Source organism: Haliotis cracherodii, unplaced genomic scaffold (genome assembly GCF_022045235.1).
Source record: "Haliotis cracherodii isolate W230 unplaced genomic scaffold, xgHalCrac1.p SCAF_2, whole genome shotgun sequence".
Lineage (NCBI taxonomy): Eukaryota > Metazoa > Mollusca > Gastropoda > Lepetellida > Haliotidae > Haliotis > Haliotis cracherodii.
This window is the reverse complement of record NW_027266275.1, coordinates 32,780,091-32,801,663: the sequence shown is the minus strand read 5'-3', so window position 1 is coordinate 32,801,663 and position 21,573 is coordinate 32,780,091. Positions and strand designations below refer to the sequence as shown.

The 21,573-nt window shown below is 41.6% G+C and overlaps 1 protein-coding gene across 5 annotated transcripts in view; it reads right to left on the bottom strand.

Moving 5' to 3' along the window:
• The window catches only part of LOC139468003 (prominin-1-like), a 76,629-nt gene that overhangs the window by 18,592 nt on the left and 36,464 nt on the right, over positions 1–21,573 (bottom strand). For all 5 annotated transcript variants that reach the window (XM_071249651.1, XM_071249648.1, XM_071249649.1 and 2 more), the window contains exons 2-16: positions 20,767–20,822; positions 16,521–16,726; positions 15,212–15,347; positions 14,921–14,987; positions 14,135–14,218; positions 13,427–13,611; positions 11,418–11,486; positions 10,598–10,661; positions 9,852–9,931; positions 9,240–9,316; positions 6,762–6,908; positions 5,449–5,578; positions 4,538–4,629; positions 3,035–3,116; positions 2,308–2,454 (exon numbers count right to left, since the gene is read on the bottom strand). In XM_071249651.1, the coding sequence (XP_071105752.1) occupies positions 2,308–2,454; positions 3,035–3,116; positions 4,538–4,629; positions 5,449–5,578; positions 6,762–6,908; positions 9,240–9,316; positions 9,852–9,931; positions 10,598–10,661; positions 11,418–11,486; positions 13,427–13,611; positions 14,135–14,218; positions 14,921–14,987; positions 15,212–15,347; positions 16,521–16,726; positions 20,767–20,822 (1,622 nt within the window). The remainder of the gene's footprint in view (positions 1–2,307; positions 2,455–3,034; positions 3,117–4,537; positions 4,630–5,448; positions 5,579–6,761; positions 6,909–9,239; positions 9,317–9,851; positions 9,932–10,597; positions 10,662–11,417; positions 11,487–13,426; positions 13,612–14,134; positions 14,219–14,920; positions 14,988–15,211; positions 15,348–16,520; positions 16,727–20,766; positions 20,823–21,573) is intronic.

Sequence of the window (21,573 nt, the reverse complement as noted above, 5' to 3'; positions counted from 1 at the left end):
TTGTCACGTCATGTACTGTACATAGAGACGGTAGGAAACACCTTGCTGTAGAGCAAGGGCTACATGCACAGCCTGGCTACAACATTCCATCCTTACATGTCATGCCAACATGACTACATCCACATTCCAACCTACCTTATTCAGCTTAAAAAAACAAGCAGACAATGGCAATGAAACATTCAGTACAGATGACTTAATATGCAAGAATATGTTGGCAATACCCACACATGAAACGCCATGACTGACCTTTCATCGTATTCATCATTTGGAGACATATAAAATCCAAGTTAGTTACAATTGTTCAAAGCAGAAACTAATATCTTTTGACACATTTTCTGTTGATAATATGCATGTTTATTCAGTTGCTGCCATCTTTGGATGCATGCACCAACACCAAAAATTAAACCAAAAATATAAACAATCCACCCAAATGACAAGATTTTAATGACTCAAAAACCATCCTTGACCTGAGTGATTTCAGCTATGTCATTTCAAATACTGGGCAGGTGCAGTCGGAGGTGTATGGGTTTGGAATGGATACTGACCATCCTGACCATCCTACAACTCTAATATTGGTGTTGTTGGGTTTACAGATCCGCTGACATAATTAGCAAATTGAACAAAAAAAATTCAACTAAAATTACTCTTCTGAATTTCTTTTAATGCCGCCGACGCTAATGGTATAAATAATAGATGTGTTGAAAAGAAGGCTCACTGCGTAATACGAAATACATAGCAAAGTATTGAATGCAAATTTTGAAGCAATGTAGTCCGCTGAGAGTTGGTTGGTTGGTTTATTGTTTAACGCCGCACTCAGCAATATTTCCGCTATATGACGGCAGTCTGTAATAATCGAGTCTGGGCCAGACAATCCAATGATTGACATCATGAGCACTGAGCAACGCAATTGGAATCGATGTCATGCATCAACCAAGTCAGCAAGCCTGACCACCTGATCCCGTTAGTCGCCTCTTTCGACAAGCATAGTCGCCATTTACGGCAAGCATGTACAGCCCTTTGACAATTCCAGTTGCATGGTCGTATCTAGGCGGGGAAAAAGATGACATTCATGTGACCCATTAGTGCAGTCGAGACATTGTTTTGTTCTGTTCGTCTCTACCACCTACATTGTAAGAACAAAAAAGAAATCTGTAAAGCAACTAAAAAACATCGCCTTATGAGTGTTTAATTAATCAGATAGTGCACTTGATCAGCAGAGAAATGACATAGACACTGAATCTGCTCCCACTTGTCAAACAACACACCATCTGAAATGAAGGGCTTTAAGAGTGAACAAAAACAGCCACAAGTCTTACGAAGAAGAATGAAGTCTCTCAAGAAAATGTATTTATGAATATTGATATCTGATGGAAAAATTGAGATTATCAAAAAAACAACTCAAATCAATAGGAAATTCCTCAGGTTCCTAGTCCAGAAATTGTTTCTGTGTAAGTAGAGTTGGGAATGTTTGATTATATTTAAAATAAACAGTAAATACGTACACACGACTCTTATATCATGAAAATTTCGCTCAGATTCATGAGGTCTCACTGGATACTAATAGTGTTGAAATAACATTCATAAAAAAAATACTACAATGAATTTGGAAAAGACTTGTTTTTGATTAGTCAATGAGGTCTTTCAAATCACTTTTCCAATGAAATCATTTAAATTTAATTTAACCAAGCTAAAATGAACATTTGAAACCTCATCAAGCGAGTTTGGTTCAAACCTGAATTAAGCGAAATTAGATCTGCTTGTACACCATCTCCGCACTGAAAACACACAATGTTTACATCGTATCTCATAATAAAGGTGAGATGAAATAGGGCCGACCAGTCCTTTTAGCCCCTTAATGCCGAGCACCAGACAGGCTAACAAGAGGTACTTTTAATGTATTCTGGTATGACGCAGCCGGAGATCGAACCCTGGACGTTCGGCTATCTGGGCGGACACTCAAATACTAGACCACGGAGGCGGCCAATGCAGCTATGAGCAGTATTTCAGTCCTATATCACAGTGTGTTAGCTTGACGTGTGAGGAAAGACCCACACGATGCAGGTCTTAGACATATACCACATGAGTGAAACCCACAGATATTGTGCTGACAAACCTAGAATACAAACAGTGCGAATCAGGGATTCCAGCCCATGGTCACATGGTCACATGGTCACATGGTCACAGTTTCTGACACCCTGAAGGTACACAACTCTGCACAGCAAATGGCAGCACATTTAGACAACTGTGCCACCTGTGCCCCCTCTCCCAGTTAAGGGGATATACATCCAGCCAAACAAAGAGTCTCACCTGATTATCAAATGAAGCAAAATCAATCCTGTCGAGTCCTGACTGGCCAAACTCATCAATCCTATTTCTCAGTTCAGGACTGATCAAAGAAATTTCAGGTAAGGTGAAGTTCTGTGCAGCTATTTCATCAATTCTTGCATCCACATCCTGTGAAAACCAAAGATTGTTTCAGGTGATAAACAATATAATATGTTTTCAGTTTTGGAGGTGTTAGTGAGTATTTGTATAGCAAAGAACTTTCATTCGGGACTGACAGTGTTTATAGATACTGTAAAATACGAAAGTTATCCATAGCACTCTCATCATGACACAGTGGATGATGTCATAGCTTCTGTGATGACTGAACTCTGCACAGCGGGTTGTGGTGCTGATAATGACCGAACTACACAGACCCCCTGGGATTGAGAATCATCATCATCATCATCATCATCATCATCATCATCATCATCATTATAAATAATAATAATAATTTACTTATCACAAAAAGTGTTGCATATAACTTTTCTATCATAATCCATTTGTACCATTTGAACGGGTTAGTAGCTGGTGTCGTGTTATTATTTTGTGAATTTCTGCTAGCAGTGGAAGGCTTCATTGTCAACTTATATGGTGTTACAATTTTACTGCAATAATTTCACATGGTATGATATTAAGAATATGCTGCAAAATGTACTGCGACTGTATGTGACTGCTTTCAAAAGTTCCTATGTGAACCAACTGTACTTACTTTGAGATTAATCAATGACGACAGGTTGAACACGTGTTCTAGTTTCAGCGCCTTGTACACAGCTTTGTTCTGTTTACAATCACTGAAGGAAAGACACAGAGATGATTAGCTATCATTTAATATACATTAGGAATAAACATTGTATTGTGGGAGCCTTTGGTGAGGGAGACTAGCATGGGTTACTGGGGACCTATCCTGCCCTGGAATCCCCACAGGGAGACTAGCATGGGTCACTGGGGACCTATTCCGCCCTGGAATCCCCACAGGGAGACCAGCATGGGTCACTGGGGACCTATTCCATCCTGGAATCCCCACAGGGAGCTCAGCATGGGTCACTGGGGACCTATTCCGCCCTGGAATCCCCACAGGGAGACCAGCATGGGTCACTAGGGACCTATTCCATCCTGGAATCCCCACAGGGAGACCAGCATGGGTTACTGGGGACCTATCCTGCCCTGGAATCCCCACAGGGCGACCAGTATGGGTCACTGGAGACCTATTCGGCCCTGGAATCCCCACAGGGAGACCAGCATGGGTCACTGGGGACCTATTCCGCCCTGGAATCCCCACTGGGAGACCAGCATGGGTCACTGGGGACCTATTCCATCCTGGAATCCCCACATGGAGACCAGCATGGGTCACTGGGGACCTATTCCGCCCTGGAATCCCCACAGGGCGACCAGTATGGGTCACTGGAGACCTATTCGGCCCTGGAATCCCCACAGGGAGACCAGCATGGGTTACTGGGGACCTATTCCGCCCTGGAATCCCCACAGGACGACCAGTATGGGTCACTGGAGACCTATTCGGCCCTGGAATCCCCACATCAATCAGCACAATAAAGCAACACAAGCCCTGCCCATTTTATTATCAACCAATCAGTAAACAGTAGTCCATTGGTGGGCATAGCCTAATTGTTTTCAGTTATGGAAACATAAAAGCAAAAAAATGCCACAGAATCACTTGCAATTTACTTATTTGTAAATGATCAGACACCATTCTTTCCATTGGCTACATCCTACCAAGCAACTGACCAATTATATGATAATGATAAATGAAGTGTTTAAATATATGTGAGGGGCTACACTAAATTATTTCTGATGTCCTTAGGTGTGAGAGTGTGGTTTTATGTCGCTTTTAGCAATATTCCAGCAATATCACAGCGGAAAATGGGCTTCATGCATTGTACCCATGTCGGGAATCAAACCCGGGTCTTCGGCATGACTGAGGTCCTTTGATATATAGCAAGCAATGAAGAACACCAAGAAACTGATGACTACAGTTGGCTTGGCTGCTCATGGCTAACTCATGTTGATGTTTCGGGAAATTTTGGGGTGGCTTTAAACCACAAGATTGCAAACTTTACTCAACCAGTAAAATGGGGTTGGGTGGGGGCTAATGTTTCACAGACGAGCCAAGCCCGCAGCAAAATGGTAGTTTAAATCATTGTAATTTGAATCAAGGACAAGAGTAGGTCACAATGATTGATGGGAAAATACTTACTCCAGCACCTTGACCAGATCAAACTTCACTGTAGGATCTTTGTACAGGGTCTGCGACAAGTTGAACTGTTGGCTCAGTGGATCAATGATGAACTGTCAAATATTAAAAAATTGATTTCAATATTTTTGGCAATTCTGTGCGTATAAATGTAAAAACCAGTCTGCATACTGTTTAACTACTCATAGGAGATTAACTCAAAAGTGTGCATACCATTCTTTATGTTCATGCATCCAAAAAGGCAAAAACATATTTAAGTCAATTCTTATAAATAAATACGTAAAAAATTACAACAGAATGCTTGCTCATTCATTAACACACAAAACACAATACGAAATCAGTGACATCGTTCCGCATATTGTAATTGGTTTTCAGTTTATTGAAACATAGATTTAAACACTGAGCCTGGTTTACCAATCAAATGCCATGAAATCATTTGAAACTTATTAAGATACACTTGAGTGAGTGAGTGAACTTATAGTCATTGTCATTTCTGAGCACCATGGCCTCTAGAACCCATATGGAGTGCCACTAAGGGCATGCTTGTGTTCTTTGGTAGTTTTTGTTTGTTAAGATAAAAAAGAAGTGAAGGGTTAGATATCCTTTTTTTAGACTGGGCGGTCAAAGTTCACTCAAGAGTTCACCTGAGATCTAAAAAAATCTGAAATTAATGATATTGACATCATTAATGTCCAAAAACAAAATCAAGAAATTAATTCAACCTGCCATGTCACTGTAAAGACTGAATCAAAGAAAACCTTCAAAAATAAGATTCAGAATTCTGAGCAAGCAGTTCTGTTCATATGTTCTTAACTCTTATCTTCAAAAGAAGCTCCTTGCACAAAGATTTAAAGGACACATACTACAACACAAAGTTGTGACAACTATACACCCTTCTGTGAAAGCTAACGTACCCTGATTTGACTGGGGTCATGGGCATCAAAGTAGCGGCAGATCTCGGTGAAGGTAGGACCGCCAATGATGAAGAATAGGGCTACCAGCAGCATCAGCAGCCAGGAGAAGATGAAGCTGAAGCCCACGCCGCTGAAGCAACACAACATCAACTACAGTGACCTGCAACCTACAGTTGAGTGTGGCTCAACTGTGCCTGGTTCAAGTTGCACTTCTTGTATATGGAGATGGCATTGTCTTTTGGATTTTAACTCCTTTTATGGTTTCGATGCCTTATTTCACTACAGATTCTTTCTACCAATTTCATTGCTACTTCAGCTTCTAATGTGACTCACAGATACAATAGATCTGTGAAGATCCGGGGTAGAATAGGCCGTCAGCAACCCATGCTTGCCATAAAAGGCGACTATGCTTGTCGCAAGAGGCAACTAATGGGATCGGGTGGCCAGGCTCCCTGACTTGGTTCATGGATGTCAACTTATCCTAATTGCGTGGATCGATGCTCATTATATAAATAACTGGATTGTCTGGTCCAGACTTGATTATTTACAGACTGCTGGAATATTGCTGAGTGCGGCGTTAAACAACAAACAAAACAAAAAACAACACATACAATCAGTTTAAGAAACTACATGCTATATACACCAGACAGGTTGTACTGGTTAAATGTGGTCCTTGTTAATCTCCTTACTGCACTGCTGAGCAACAGGCTGGGAACCACAAGTACCATCTTGTAGCATATCTTCGTACGACAGGGCCAGAGAACCACCAACCTTCCACTCTCTGGGCAGATGCTCTATTTACTACACCACAGAGGCAGCCGAAAGGGAATGGATAAAGGTTTGTTTGTTGTTTAACGCCACACTCAGCAACATTCCACCTATATGACAGCAGTCTGCAAATAATCGAGTCTGGACCAGACAATACAGTGACTGACATCATGAGCATCGATCCATGCAACTGGGATACAACGACATGCATCTACCAAGTCAGCGAGCCTGACCACCCGATCCCATTAGTCGCCTTTTATGGCAAGCATGGGTTGCTGAAGACCCCTTCTACCCCGGATCTTCAAGCGAGGAAATAAAGAATGAATAAACACACAAAATAAAGGTACATATGGATTCTCTTCAAACATTCATCAGATTCTACCATTTCACTCATGGCAGTCTGTCCACAGGGTTATCACCATGGTGCAACTATTTTCATAACAGACTTACTTCAACAAGAACTAATTGCTGAAGTTACGATAGCTGTGTGGCCCCATGCTCTTACTATTTTTCATAAGTCATATATTTAGCTTTTCCTAACTCACGCCATTAGAAAGTTGGCTCCAATGCCCTTGTTGCAACAGGGGGCGTCGTAGCCCGGTCGCTCCCCACACAGTCCAAACAGTACCCCCAAGTAGTAGCAAAGCACAATCAGTAGGTAGACACTGCTCACACCGATACCCGCGTACCACCTGCAACACAACACAACACAATCAGTAGGTAGACACTGCTCACACTGATACCTGCGTACCACCTGCAACACAACACAACACAATCAGTAGGTAGACACTGCTCACACCAATACCCGCATACCACCTGCAACACAACACAACACAATCAGTAGGTAGACACTGCTCACACCGATACCTGCATACCACCTGCAACACAACACAACACAACACAACACAATCAGTAGGTAGACACTGCTCACACCGATACCCCCGTACCACCTGCAACACAACACAACACAATCAGTAGGTAGACACTGCTCACACCGATACCTGCATACCACCTGCAACACAACACAACACAACACAACACAATCAGTAGGTAGACACTGCTCACACCGATACCTGCATACCACCTGCAACACAACACAACACAACACAATCAGTAGGTAGACACTGCTCACACCGATACCTGCATACCACCTGCAACACAACACAACACAATCAGTAGGTAGACACTGCTCACACCGATACCTGCGTACCACCTGCAACACAACACAACACAACACAATCAGTAGGTAGACACTGCTCACACCGATACCTGCATACCACCTGCAACACAACACAACACAACACAACACAACACAATCAGTAGGTAGACACTGCTCACACCGATAGCCGCGTACCACCTGCAACACAACACAACAAAACACAATCAGTAGGTAGACACTGCTCACACCGATACCCGCGTACCACCTGCAACACAACACAACACAATCAGTAGGTAGACACTGCTCACACCGATAGCCGCGTACCACCTGCAACACAACACAACAAAACACAATCAGTAGGTAGACACTCCTCACACCGATACCTGCGTACCACCTGCAACACAACACAACACAATCAGTAGGTAGACACTGCTCACACCGATACCTGCGTACCACCTGCAACACAACACAACACAACACAATCAGTAGGTAGACACTGCTCACACCAATACCCGCATACCACCTGCAACACAACACAACACAATCAGTAGGTAGACACTGCTCACACCGATACCTGCATACCACCTGCAACACAACACAACACAATCAGTAGGTAGACACTGCTCACACCGATAGCCGCGTACCACCTGCAACACAACACAACACAACACAATCAGTAGGTAGACACTGCTCACACCGATACCCGCGTACCACCTTCAACACGACACAACACAACACAATCAGTAGGTAGACACTGTTCACACCGATACCCGCGTACCACCTGCAACACGACACGACACAACAAAACACAATCAGTAGGTAGACACTGCTCACACCGATAGCCGCGTACCACCTGCAACACAACACAACACAACACAACACAATCAGTAGGTAGACACTGCTCACACCGATACCTGCATACCACCTGCAACACAACACAACACAATCAGTAGGTAGACACTGCTCACACCGATAGCCGCGTACCACCTGCAACACAACACAACACAACACAATCAGTAGGTAGACACTGCTCACACCGATACCTGCATACCACCTGCAACACAACACAACACAACACAACACAACACAACACAACACAACACAACACAATCAGTAGGTAGACACTGCTCACACCGATAGCCGCGTACCACCTGCAACACAACACAACAAAACACAATCAGTAGGTAGACACTGCTCACACCGATACCCGCGTACCACCTGCAACACAACACAACACAATCAGTAGGTAGACACTGCTCACACCGATAGCCGCGTACCACCTGCAACACAACACAACAAAACACAATCAGTAGGTAGACACTCCTCACACCGATACCCGCGTACCACCTGCAACACAACACAACACAATCAGTAGGTAGACACTGCTCACACCGATACCTGCGTACCACCTGCAACACAACACAACACAACACAATCAGTAGGTAGACACTGCTCACACCAATACCCGCATACCACCTGCAACACAACACAACACAATCAGTAGGTAGACACTGCTCACACCGATACCTGCATACCACCTGCAACACAACACAACACAATCAGTAGGTAGACACTGCTCACACCGATACCTGCATACCACCTGCAACACAACACAACACAATCAGTAGGTAGACACTGCTCACATTGATACCTGTGTATCACCTGCAACACAACACAACACAAAACATGAATCGACACAATCAATATATATATGAACACAACTGTTTTTAATCTCAATTAAGGAAGTTCACACGTATCCCCGTTTGACAAAATCAGTTACATTATGATTATTATATTTATCATCATCATCATCATCATCATCATCATCATCATCATCATTAATATTATAAATGAAATCACTTACACATAGTCATAATACTGCATCATAGATGGGCTTGTGGTCTCATTCAGAGTCTTCATTGTATCGGATGCAAATTTTGTCTGAAACAGCAAAATAGAAATATTTTCAAGTGATGACAACTAAGCACTAATCTCAGTGCTCTCTTGTAATACAGTGTTCCAGTTACTTCCCCTCAAGCCATCTGTTTGTGCCTGGAAACACCAAGTGAAGTAGGTCATAGACACTGCTTGCAGGAACACATAAGTCTGGGTAGGGTGTGGACAGATCTTGGATCATAATTACGTCAAATCTTGGTAAGGGACACAACTCTTCCATTCCACCACCTGAGACAACAGGAAGATTTATACTTGATTTTGTTCATCTCTTTCAAAGTATTTGATGATTGAGAAAGAAATACTTTCTTACAAATATTAGCTTCTGTGGTGATGCAGTCCTCAAATTAGCTATTTCAGAGGTGGTTATTGATATTTGAAACCTCTGAATGGGCCAATCAGAAAAGACTACTTTCCAAATTCCTGGCAGAAGACATCATTAATCCAATTAGATCTGATGGATCTTAATTTCTCATAGCTACAACAGCTTAACATTTGTTTTTCATAATTTTGACAAACTTACAGTCTGATTGAACTGTGTCCTGAAATCACCAATCTGTTTCTCAATGTTACTGCGGATGTTGTCCAGTGTGTTCACCGACTCTGAAAATAGTCAAATATATGGTCAGGAAAACATACTAATATTCTAAATTGAAATAGGGCTGGGACGAGTCCAAATTTACTACCCGGGTACCCACCCCCCTATTACCCGACCCTACCCGGGTACCCGCTGTAATTTTCAAAAGGTAGGTACAAACTGGCCGATTGGGAAAAGTTTGACCGTAGCCCTGGCAAAATGCGTTTAGATACATGTATAAAACGATCTGGTGCATACACTGAAGTTGACTGAGGTTTTATTTTTATTCAAACATATAAAAGTCAGTAGGAATAGATATAGTAGTCAGAAAGAACTGCGAAAATTAGTGACTTGTTGTGTAAACATAGAGTTCTAGATAATTTTTGTCTTTAAACAATATATCATGTGACTAACCAGTGGTTCAGGTAGTCCTGTGGGTACCCGGGTCCTACTCAGTACCCACCTAGTCAGCTCTATTCCACCCTTAATTTGCTTGTTTATATATTCCAGCTACATGACAGCAGCTGTAAATTGCAGAGTTTGGACCAGATAATCCAGTGATGGTAATATCGATCAACAATCCATGTTGGTGTACTAGGACAAGCTACCCAGTCACCAATCCTGACCTCCAGATCCATTTGGTCGCCTCTAAACCGAAATCTCCACAAGACTCCAGTTTTACTATTACTTACTGTTAATCTGACCCTGGATCTCCGCACTAGCATTCCTCTTAGCTTGATCTAAGGTGTCCTTCGCCTGACACAAGAAAACAACAATGATTAGTCAATAGTTGTCAGAGAAATTATTTATCCTGATGATCGTATATTGGCGAATGGAAGAAAAACTGAGTGAGTGAGTTGGGTTAATCCCACTTTGAAAAGGATTTCAGTTATATCACTGTGTCACCTTAGTAGGTAGAAAGCCCAAAGTGATGCAGGACTTTTACAATCCACAAGATGGGTAGAGTGCTGATAATGCAAGAATCATAATCAGTACAAATCTGGAATTCCAACCCCAGTCAGCGAATCTTTGCAGGGTAAGTGAGTGAGTTGGGTTTAACGCCACTTTTAACAGTATTCCAGTTATATCGCGGCATGTCAGCTTAATGTGGGAGGAAAGCCCGAAATGATGCAGGTCTCAGGCGTTTTCCACTTAGGTGAAACCCACGAGCACGAGTATGGTGCTGACCAACCTAGAAACATAATCGGGGCGAACCCACAATCATAGCTTTCTGGCGTGCCCAAGGGACGCAAATCTGCACAGCGAATGGCGGTGCCTTAGACGACTGGGCCAATCATGCCCCCCTAATCTTTGCAGGAGTAAAGGATGCAAATCTCCAAAGCGAAATCCAGCACATTTGACAACTGTGCCAACCATTCCCCCTCCAACAGTCACAAGTTGAGTGTATTAAGGTTAATTGTGTATATAACCACTTTCCCATAAATGAGATATATGTAAAAAATATTTCATTGAGCCTTAGAACATTTTTGTTTTGAGCAAATTAATGATTACCTGGTCAATGAATGTCTGCATGTCAAGGCTCCTTGACACATTGCCTGCTTCTGCAGAAAGGTCGTTCAGCTGAAATAAAACAAATGCCTCATAATTGCAGGAAATGGGATGTCAGCTACTTAAATAATTAAACCAGTGGTTGATAACAAGAATGACATGCCACAGTGGCAAATCATGGGTGACACACATCAGACAGTTCAGACATTGCCACCTTCAATTCCTCATCTTATTCGGATTTTAACACGCTTTGCGGCAATGGTGACTTTTTCTGACCAGAATAATTCTCAATAGATATGTGTGTTCGGCTGTTTGTACTTGTCCGGACAAGTCCAGCTTAATGGTGCTAGCCTACTGAGATACCACTGAGATACCACTGAGATACCACTGAGATACCACTGCGATACCACTGCGATACCACTGAGATACCACTGAGATACCACTGAGATATCACTGAGATACCAGTGCAATACCACTGAGATACCACTGAGATACCACTGAGATGTCACTGAGATATCACTGAGATACCACTGATATACCACTGAGATACATGGATAGATTGGATATAAAACTAACAACATTGTATACTGACTACAAGCCAACCAATCCTTGTTTTAGACCCTTATGCCGAGCACCAGGCTGGGTAACAACAAATGCCATCTTTTAACATCTACTGGTATGATGCAGCGGGATCTAACCACTAACGTTCCGCTATCCAGGCAGACGCTCTATCCACTAGACCATGGAGGCAGTTTCTCTAAAGGACATATGTGAGAGAAATACCTCAGGCAAGACCCTTGGATATGTCTTCACATCATCAACCTGGTCACTCATTGTGACCAACCAATCACCATTCAGTCACAACTAGGGGTGGTTACTGGGGCTAGATATACTACTATAATAGTATTATACAAACTTAAGGCTTAATAATTATATTAATCAATGAAATAGAAACGAATGAAGTATTGTTAATCTCATTAAAATCAGATCTAAGTTCTCGCTGCCGCTAATTAAAGATCGGAGGACATCACATTACGGGTCACGTCAGAACGACCTTTCGTGAACTTTGACCGACCACTGAAATAACTAACAAGAAGTCGACATCAGCCAATTAGAAAGCAGTTTTCTCAAGCTTTACTGCCCGCGTTTCAACCTGGTGACTCCCATTTCAGACTACGGTTGAAAAATATGTTGACACAGTTCTCGATTAAATTTTTTAAAACTGAACAAACGAACATTCCGGAATGTCTAATATATGGTTGAGATTGCATGGCAGTGCTTCCCACATACTGTGCAACGCCTCTTCTGTTCAAATGTTTATCCCACGGAAGTGAGAGATAGTCGATAATTATGACGGAATCAGCGATACGGGCTGTTCCTGCCGTTCTGACTGTCACTCTCATGATCTGGTAAGCGACGCTTTGATTGGTCGGATGAAAGGTCGTTCTGACGTGACCCGTAATGGGATGTCCTCAGATCTTTGTTTAACAACAGCGAGAACTAAGATCTGATTTTTATGAGATTGGAAGTATTGCCGACAATGTCAACGTCTGCCTTGATCCTCCCTGTTGCTTCTCAAACTAAAGGGAAGAAACTCTAATCTGATCAAACACAGAGTACAATCATAGGGCAAACAATTGCAACACATCCATAGTTTGATATACCACAATGTATGGTAATGGAAGGTGAATCCTTACTTTCACCCCTGCCTCTCTACATCAACTGACCCGTGAAGATCCAGGTTAGAATTGGTCTTTTTCAACCCACGCATCATGAGGGACAACTATGCTTGCCGTCAGAGGCGACTAACGGGATTGGGTGGTCAAGCTTCCTGACTTGTTTGATGCATGTCATCGTATTCCAATTGTATGGATCAATGTTCATAATGTCATTCAAAGAATTGTCTGATGCAAACCTGATTATTTACAGACCACCGTCATATAGCTGGAATAATGCTGAGTACGGCATTAACAAGAAACAAAAGCACACACACAAACTCTACATCAACTTACACTACTGAAGTTAGCATCTGTCTCATACTGTGAAAAATCAATTTGGTTACAAGCTTGGCTGGCACAGGTTGATGTCAAGTTGTTCTTGATTGTGTTCAGCCGTGCAGTGAGTTGGGTCCCATCATGCTGGAGACTGACCAGGTAAGTAGCAACGTCTGTCAAATCCTTCTGGGTGGCATTAACATCTGCAACAGAGAGTAAATGAATCTTCAAATTCATAAACTTTTCAAACATTTCATACACAGGATTCATACTGATACAGTTACTGATCTGGAATTATAAGATAATAAATCCTTCAATTTGATGATAGGTTACAATGACGGAAACTGCACTCCGAATCACCTATGGCACTAATTAACATACTTAAAGGTTGCTGCAATATTGCTAAGAGCATTTGGTCATCAGCAACCTATGTTTGTCGGAAGAGGTGACTATTGCTGTCCTTAAGAGGGGACGAACGGGATCGGGTGGTCAGATTCGCTGACTTAGTGGATGCATGTCATCGTATCCCAATTGCGTAGATTGATGCTGACGATGTCAATCACTGGAATGTCTGGTCCAGACTCAATTATTTACAGACAGCCATCATGCAGCTGGAATATTACTGAGTGTCAATCAACATCTAATATCTTATATATACTGCTACAGAACTTTATTGGAATCTGCACCAAGGGGACACAACTCCTGGGAGTTTAAACTGTTACTTACTTTTACTGAGATTTCCAGCCTGTTGAATCAGTGATGAGGCATTGACCAGATCAGCCACTCTGTCGACTGCACTGCCTGCTGTAGCTGAAGAGTCACAACATAAACATAAAATAATCAACGTTCCTAAAATTTCTTCTTAGAAGAAGTTCCATCACATCTTTTATACAAATATCTCATAACTAACAAGGGCAAAAGTGAGCGTTGCTCACTAATACCCCGCCTAGTGTGTCAGTAGTTTCAATTTATATAATGGATAGGGTTAAGGTTTGAAAAATTCATAAAAAAATGGAAAATTGATAAAAACATTTTTTTCTTTTGACTGCACCCCTCCATATGACACAGATTATATGTACTAAGTTTGAGATGAATCCACTGAATAGTTAAAGAGAAATCGCGCAGACAAAGTTTTCGGACGGACGGACGAGCGGACGGACGGACTGACGAAACCTTGGTATAACCTTTTTGGTCGGGGGTATAACAAGTAGTGAGGACCTTGAAAAGCCTTGTTGAACATGTTCATTAAGTATAAACTGTACATGTCATTATGATATGCTCTCCTACATGAATCACAGTTCATCCTTTTACTATCGTACTTCGGTATTTACAAGAAGACACAGTTGATTGTATGTATTACTATCACATGTCAGTATTAGGGGTGAAACGATACATCGGTGCACTGGTGTATCATGAGTTTTTTATGCAATGATACGATACACAAGTTACTTTCTGTAACAATAAAAGATTATACACTTGTATTGCATGGAAATAATATGGTAAATATCTTACTGTTGATCTCTCTAACCAGAGTGGTTCTTGTTGTGTCAAAAGCTCCCAGTGCCCTAGATTGAACATCCTGTGGGTAAGAATACAATCTGAGTTAAAATTCATCTTCTCCAGTAACTTTCCACAAGTTATCATCTGTTATTGTGTGTCATCACATGTTATCATGAGTTATCGTGTTGTCATGAAGTGATTATGTTGTGTGTTATCATGTGTTATCGATCCCGATCGCCCCACTGCCTCAAGAACACTGACGTAGACTCCAACATAGTGTGATTTCATCATGACAAAACTCACATTCATTGTTCCTTCAACGTAGTTGTCAAATCCAGTGAAAGCCTTTCCAAGTCTCCCTGCAAGCCCTTTGTTGTCTTCGTTTCGTAGATATCGGTGCAAGAGATCGTTGGTGACAAAGGCACACACCACTCCAGCTCTGTACCAAAGAATAAATGGAAAACTTACATATATTTTGCCTATATAAACCAGTCGGCCTTAATAATCAGAATGAGAAGCTTTTATAATACCCCTGACACTGAAGTTGACAATAAAAATATTCCATGGGACTAAAACATAAACAGATTTCAAATTGATAATATTCAAAAGGACCCAAACCAGGTCCAGATGAGTATATGTCTTAATCAACCACTGAGCCAATTCCCAATGTTGTGTATAGGCATGAAAGTGTTGTGTGTAGGCATGACAGTGTTGTGTATAAGCATGACAGTGTTGTGTATAGGCATGACAGTGTTCTATATATAAGCATGACAGTGTTGTGTATAGGCATGACAGTGTTGTGTATAGGCATGACAGTGTTGTGTATAGGCATGACAGTGTTCTATATATAAGCATGACAGTGTTGTGTATAGGCATGACAGTGTTGTGTATAGGCATTACAGTGTAGTGTACAGGCATGACAGTGTAGTGTATAGGCATGACAGTGTTGTGTTTGAGCATGACAGTGTTGTGTATAAGCATGACAGTGTTGTGTATAAGCATGACAGTGTTGTGTATAAGCATTACAGTGTAGTGTACAGGCATGACAGTGTAGCGTACAGGCATGACAGTGTTGTGTATAGGCATGACAGTGTTGTGTATAAGCATGACAGTGTTGTGTATAAGCATGACAGTGTTGTGTATAAGCATGACAGTTTTGTGTATAAGCATGACACTGTTGTGTATAAGCATGACAGTGTTGTGTATAGGCATGACAGTGTTGTGTATAAGAATGACAGTGTTGTGTATAAGCATGACAGTGTTGTGTATAGGCATGACAGTGTTGTGTATAAGCATGACACTTTTGTGTATAAGCATGACAGTGTTGTGTATAGGCATGACAGTGTTGTGTATAAGAATGACAGTGTTGTGTATAGGCATGACAGTGTTGTGTATAGGCATGACAGTGTTGTGTGTAGGCATGACAGTGTTGTGTATAGGCATGGCAGTGTTGTGTATAAGCATGACAGTGTTGTATATAAGCATGAAAGTGTTGTGTATAAGCATGACAGTGTTGTGTATAAGCATGAAAGTGTTGTGTATAAGCATGACAGTGTTGTGTATAAGCATGACAGTGTTGAGGAAAAAGACACAGAACCATGGTGGTACTTACAGCATGACAGTGTTGAGTATAAGCATGATAGTGCAGTAGGAGACACGCTTGCACTTGGCTCGTTTCGGATCCTTCTCCTTCTTCCTCCCGCCGCACTTGCCACAACAGCGACAACAGCAGAAACAACAGCCAACGAAAGGCATGATGATGCAGAACAGGATGCCCACAACGAAACACACAGCAAAGCCAACCAAGTAATCTGTGTACTGAAACAATAGACCAGTGAACTGAGTTACAATGAGTGGATGCCAGTTAATAATGATTCAGCCACAGTACTACAGCCTGTATATAATAGAAACAGGTCCAGGTAACCAGTGGTTGATAGTATGAGCAACATCCCAGGCTGCCAAGGATGACGTCACAAAATGTCAATGAGCCTGAATCCATTTTATTGGCTGTTGCGACTAGCATCAGGTACCGGGCCTCATTCCATAAAGCAATCTAAGTGCTAAGACGAATGTAGTGCTAAGACGATCGTAACTCCCATACATTAACATAGACTTAAAGCAGTTTTAAGTGGAACGAGGTCCTGTTTTCTTATCAGGAAACCCCCCACCCCCCTGAGAACCCGTGGTGGATGGCACAATCACAGAAGCAGTCACACCTTGTGACTACCCAATCCTCATTCTCTGATGAGAAGTGTGAGGTGCTGGGTGTTCTTCACAGCCGTAAAAGCTATACAGTGAGGGGAGGTGAGGGGAGGTGAAATGTGACTTAACATCACATTCAAGATTATTGCACTTATATAGCGGCATGCATGCATGCATGCGTGTATGCTCGTACTAGCCAGGAAAAATATCAGTTTTATAGTGTTAGCCCACCGAGATATCACACAGAACAATGACTCTGAGATGACGAGGTCTTGTTTTATTGCACCTTGCAGGGTAACAACAAGTACCATTTTGAATGTTTTTTGGTATGATGCGGTCGGGGATGGCACCAACGACCTTCCACTCTCCTATTGAGGGAGTGAATTAGAGAACATTGCTCAATACACTTAACACTCAGCAATACTCCAGCTATATCATGCAGGCCTTTTAAAAGAGTTTGGACCAGGCAAAGTCTGGAGCAACATTCCATGCCATCAGGGTAGGAAGACAAACATCTGTCAGGTACAAGGACACACAATCAACTAAGGTGAGGTGTAATGGTGTTTAGCGTAGCAGTGCGCGTCTGTCTGTACTAGTCTGGACGGCATCATCAACACCATGCTCAGACACAGTACTCCGAGCTGACCTGTCCTTGTTTTATCTCCTTAATGAGAAGCGCCAGGCAGGGTAACAAGTGTCATCTTTTAATGTCATTTTGTATGATGAGGCTGGGGATCGGGGACCCCCAAACTTCTGCTCTCTGGTCAGACGCTCTACCACTAGACCATGGAGGCGGTCCAATCATCCTAGCCTTACCACCTGATACAGTAGCGTGCTGGAACCCTTTCTTACCCAGGTCCCAAACGGCTTTTTTTAAAAATAGAAAAAACCTTCAACGGAACAATGGAATGACAAAACAATCCCTTTGTGTCCAACCTTTGCGGAATTTGTAGCCTCAAGGTTGTACTTAACACTTCTGTTTCAGTTGCCCATTTTCTTGGATTTGTTTGCATTTTATTGTTAATCATCATTAATCCGATAAAATCTGATTGAAAGTCATGTTCCAAATGAATAAAGATTCACATTAAACATCACAATGTACAATAATAGAATAGCTAAAGGTTAATGACACATTTTCCACCCATAAAACCTACATACTCTCTTAAAGACTTCTCTTCAATTCTGAAATATAAAGCGGTATGTAGAATACTAAACGAGCGAGTTTAGTACTTTATTTATTCCTTGCCATTCATAAAAATATTTGTCATACTGTCGTTTGTGAAGAGGCAGACATCTATGCAATCCACAGCATCATTCAATTGAGTTTAACAGAATAATACTTCAAACACTTCAAAAGTTGACATGTATTTCTATATATATGTATACCATATTATGGCCCACCATTGGAATTCAGGGGACCGTTCCACAAAGCTGTTCCCATGATTGTAGTGCTAAGGTTATCGCAACTCCCATACTTTTACATAGACATCCGACTGTCATGCGCTACGATCGCCTTGTGGAACCAAGTTTACAATCAAGTCACAATACCCTATGATGTAATTTGTGGAATTTTGTTGCAAGATCCACCAGCGAAATAATGCCATGTGACGTCAGTCTAGCAAGTCATCCAGTCGCATATGCTCCTCTCAGTGATCCATGATCTCTACACACAATGTCACTGAATTAGCAGAGGGGTGTTGGGAGTTTTCAGTATACGTTAGTGAAACTTGTTCCTGCAGTACATAAGCACATTACACAACATGTAATACATCTGTGTTTATTAAATGGGTGATCTATCCTGGGGTGTACAATAAAAGACAATATGACAATCTCATTAAAACCAGATCTCTTACTCTAATCTGATACCTCGAAACATATTTTGAAAAATTCGCGATTAAAAATTTGAAATCTGAACAAAAGAACATTCTGGAATGGCTCATAGATGGTCTAGATTGTATGGATTCAGATGTTAAGCCCTTAACTATCGTTCGGAATACCCTGTGTCAAAGTTATTTGAGGTTCCATGATTAGAAATCACATTCTCACTTTCATGATCTGGTAAGCGACGCTCTGATTGGTCGGATGAAAGGTCGTTCTGACGTGACCCCTAATGGGATGTCCTCAGATCTTTGTTTAGCGGTAGTGAGAACTAAGATCTGATTTTAATGAGATTAAACCACTACCCACCAAACCAACATTGCGTAGTGAGAGAACCTTCACCACTAGCCTTCTGCCTTATACAATGCAAAAAAACCTGCACTCTACAAGGCCTCATAAAAATCACTATCTTTCTTTAGACGTGTGCCATTATCATGATTATGGAAATAATCTCAAAACAATTTTTATTGCCACTCATTAAACTGCTCGCCAGACATTAGGTCTATGATTTCCTCCCCTTCACGAGAGTTCTTGTCTGATAGAGGTGATGAGGTGTTCAGGGAAGTGGGAATTGTCACCCAGTTCCCACACCACTGAACAGTGTGTCGCATTGTTGAAACCTAATCGGGCTTGGCGTGCGACCGCCATATTCAGAATCAATACCATTCTATATGTGTTGTCAACTTCCGTCACATACAGCCAGTGTAACTGATCAATGAATAGATACTTGTCAATCATTGATTTGGAAGCAGGTTTTCTCGGAGAATATGTCTTGCTCTATTTATCATTTCATCTGTCTTTCCTGTCACATTCAGATGTCTTCAGGTTAAGTAGTTGCGTCAAGTAGCATCTTAGCAATATCACACATTCAGATGTCTTCAGGTGAAGTAGTTGCGTCAAGTAGCATCTTAGCAATATCACACATTCAGATGTCTTCAGGTTAAGTAGTTGCGTCAAGTAGCATCTTAGCAATATCACACATTCAGATGTCTTCAGGTTAAGTAGTTGCGTCAAGTAGCATCTAAGCAATATCATGGTGGCTGAAGCTCTCATGTATCTTAACGTTGACTAAGATAGTGCTGGGGTTGTTTGGGGAAACAGGGACGAGTTTACACCATGGTCTGCAATTTTTCATTAGTCAGCAACAATACTCCATTAGTCAGCAACAATCCATTAGTCAGCAACAATCCTTTAGCCAGCAATACTCCATTAGTCAGCAACACTCCATTAGTCAGCAACAATCAAGTAGTCAGCAACAAACCATTAGTCAGCAACAATCCATTAGCCAGCAATACTCCATTAGTCAGCAACACTCCATTAGTCAGCAACAATGGAGTAGTCAGCAACATTAAATTAATCAGAAATGCCCTGTTATGAGTGGTCAATAGTGTGAGTATGCCGTTACCATGGTTACCAGGTAAAGTGGTGGTTATACTCTGCCATGGACAGGAGACACTTGTCCTGGCTTGTGATTGTATAGGTATGATATATTTCAGCATGAGCAGTGCATCTGGAAGCCATGGCACTACTAGGTGCTATTCAGGTCAAAGTTTTTTTAACAAATTGCCTACTTGAATATACTTCCCTTGGGAATCACTAAGAGGGAAGAATACCAGGGGCCAAGGCTACCTTGAGGAATCCCAGGTGTAAAGAAAGAATATAATTGTTACATATGAATGACGATGTCTCCAAGACTCCTGCACACGATCTACTTCCCTCTTCAAATGGCAACATTTATACCACAACATTTCAAAAAAAACCAACCAACAGGTACTCACATTTTTCCATTCTTTCATTTCCTCTGGAAGGTTTCCTTTCACAACTTGGGATATATCTGAAAAGAAACAGATGGAAATACATAACACAGAATGAAAATAACTTGTACTCATGTTCATATACATTTCTTAACAACTTGGAAGAGATACCTTGCCATTTGTTTAGGCTCATATGTTTCCATGAAACAAAATATAAATTAGTCCACAACGCCGAGCAGACTACTGTTCCCTCAAAAAAACAATAGCTTTTGCTGCACTATTGTACCAAATGATGTTATTGATTTTGTATCATTTTATATTTTATACAGTTTTGTGGTTAATGAATAGGTAAGCAGTCGGTGAAATCATTATGTTTTACTTATTTACTTATGCGAACTGACACAGTGTAACCATGGTAACATCTCCATCCCACTAACCCATTACAGAAGACTGTCCCACATGATAAAAGGTTTGGTTGTGAGAGGCCAGCTTCAACCTTCTCTACCATGATCACAGCACCAAGAGGCCCAGGTGCTCAGACAGACAGTGCCACAGCACTGTAGCTCACCTGGATACGTGACCACAGTTTAACGTCAACCAAGAAAGCCACTCAAAAGTTGCTGTCGGCATTGATATCCAAATATTTCGGGCATATACAAGGGCTAACTGAGAAATATGAAACTGGTGACTTTGCTTATGTTTATCAATTTGTATAAATACAACGTATCTTATTATACTTCATAAAGGTTCAGAACAGTTTCAGCAATTGGTTCAACAGACTATGAGTAGAAAAATAAAAACCTGTATTTGCAACACTGTCTGTGTCTACCG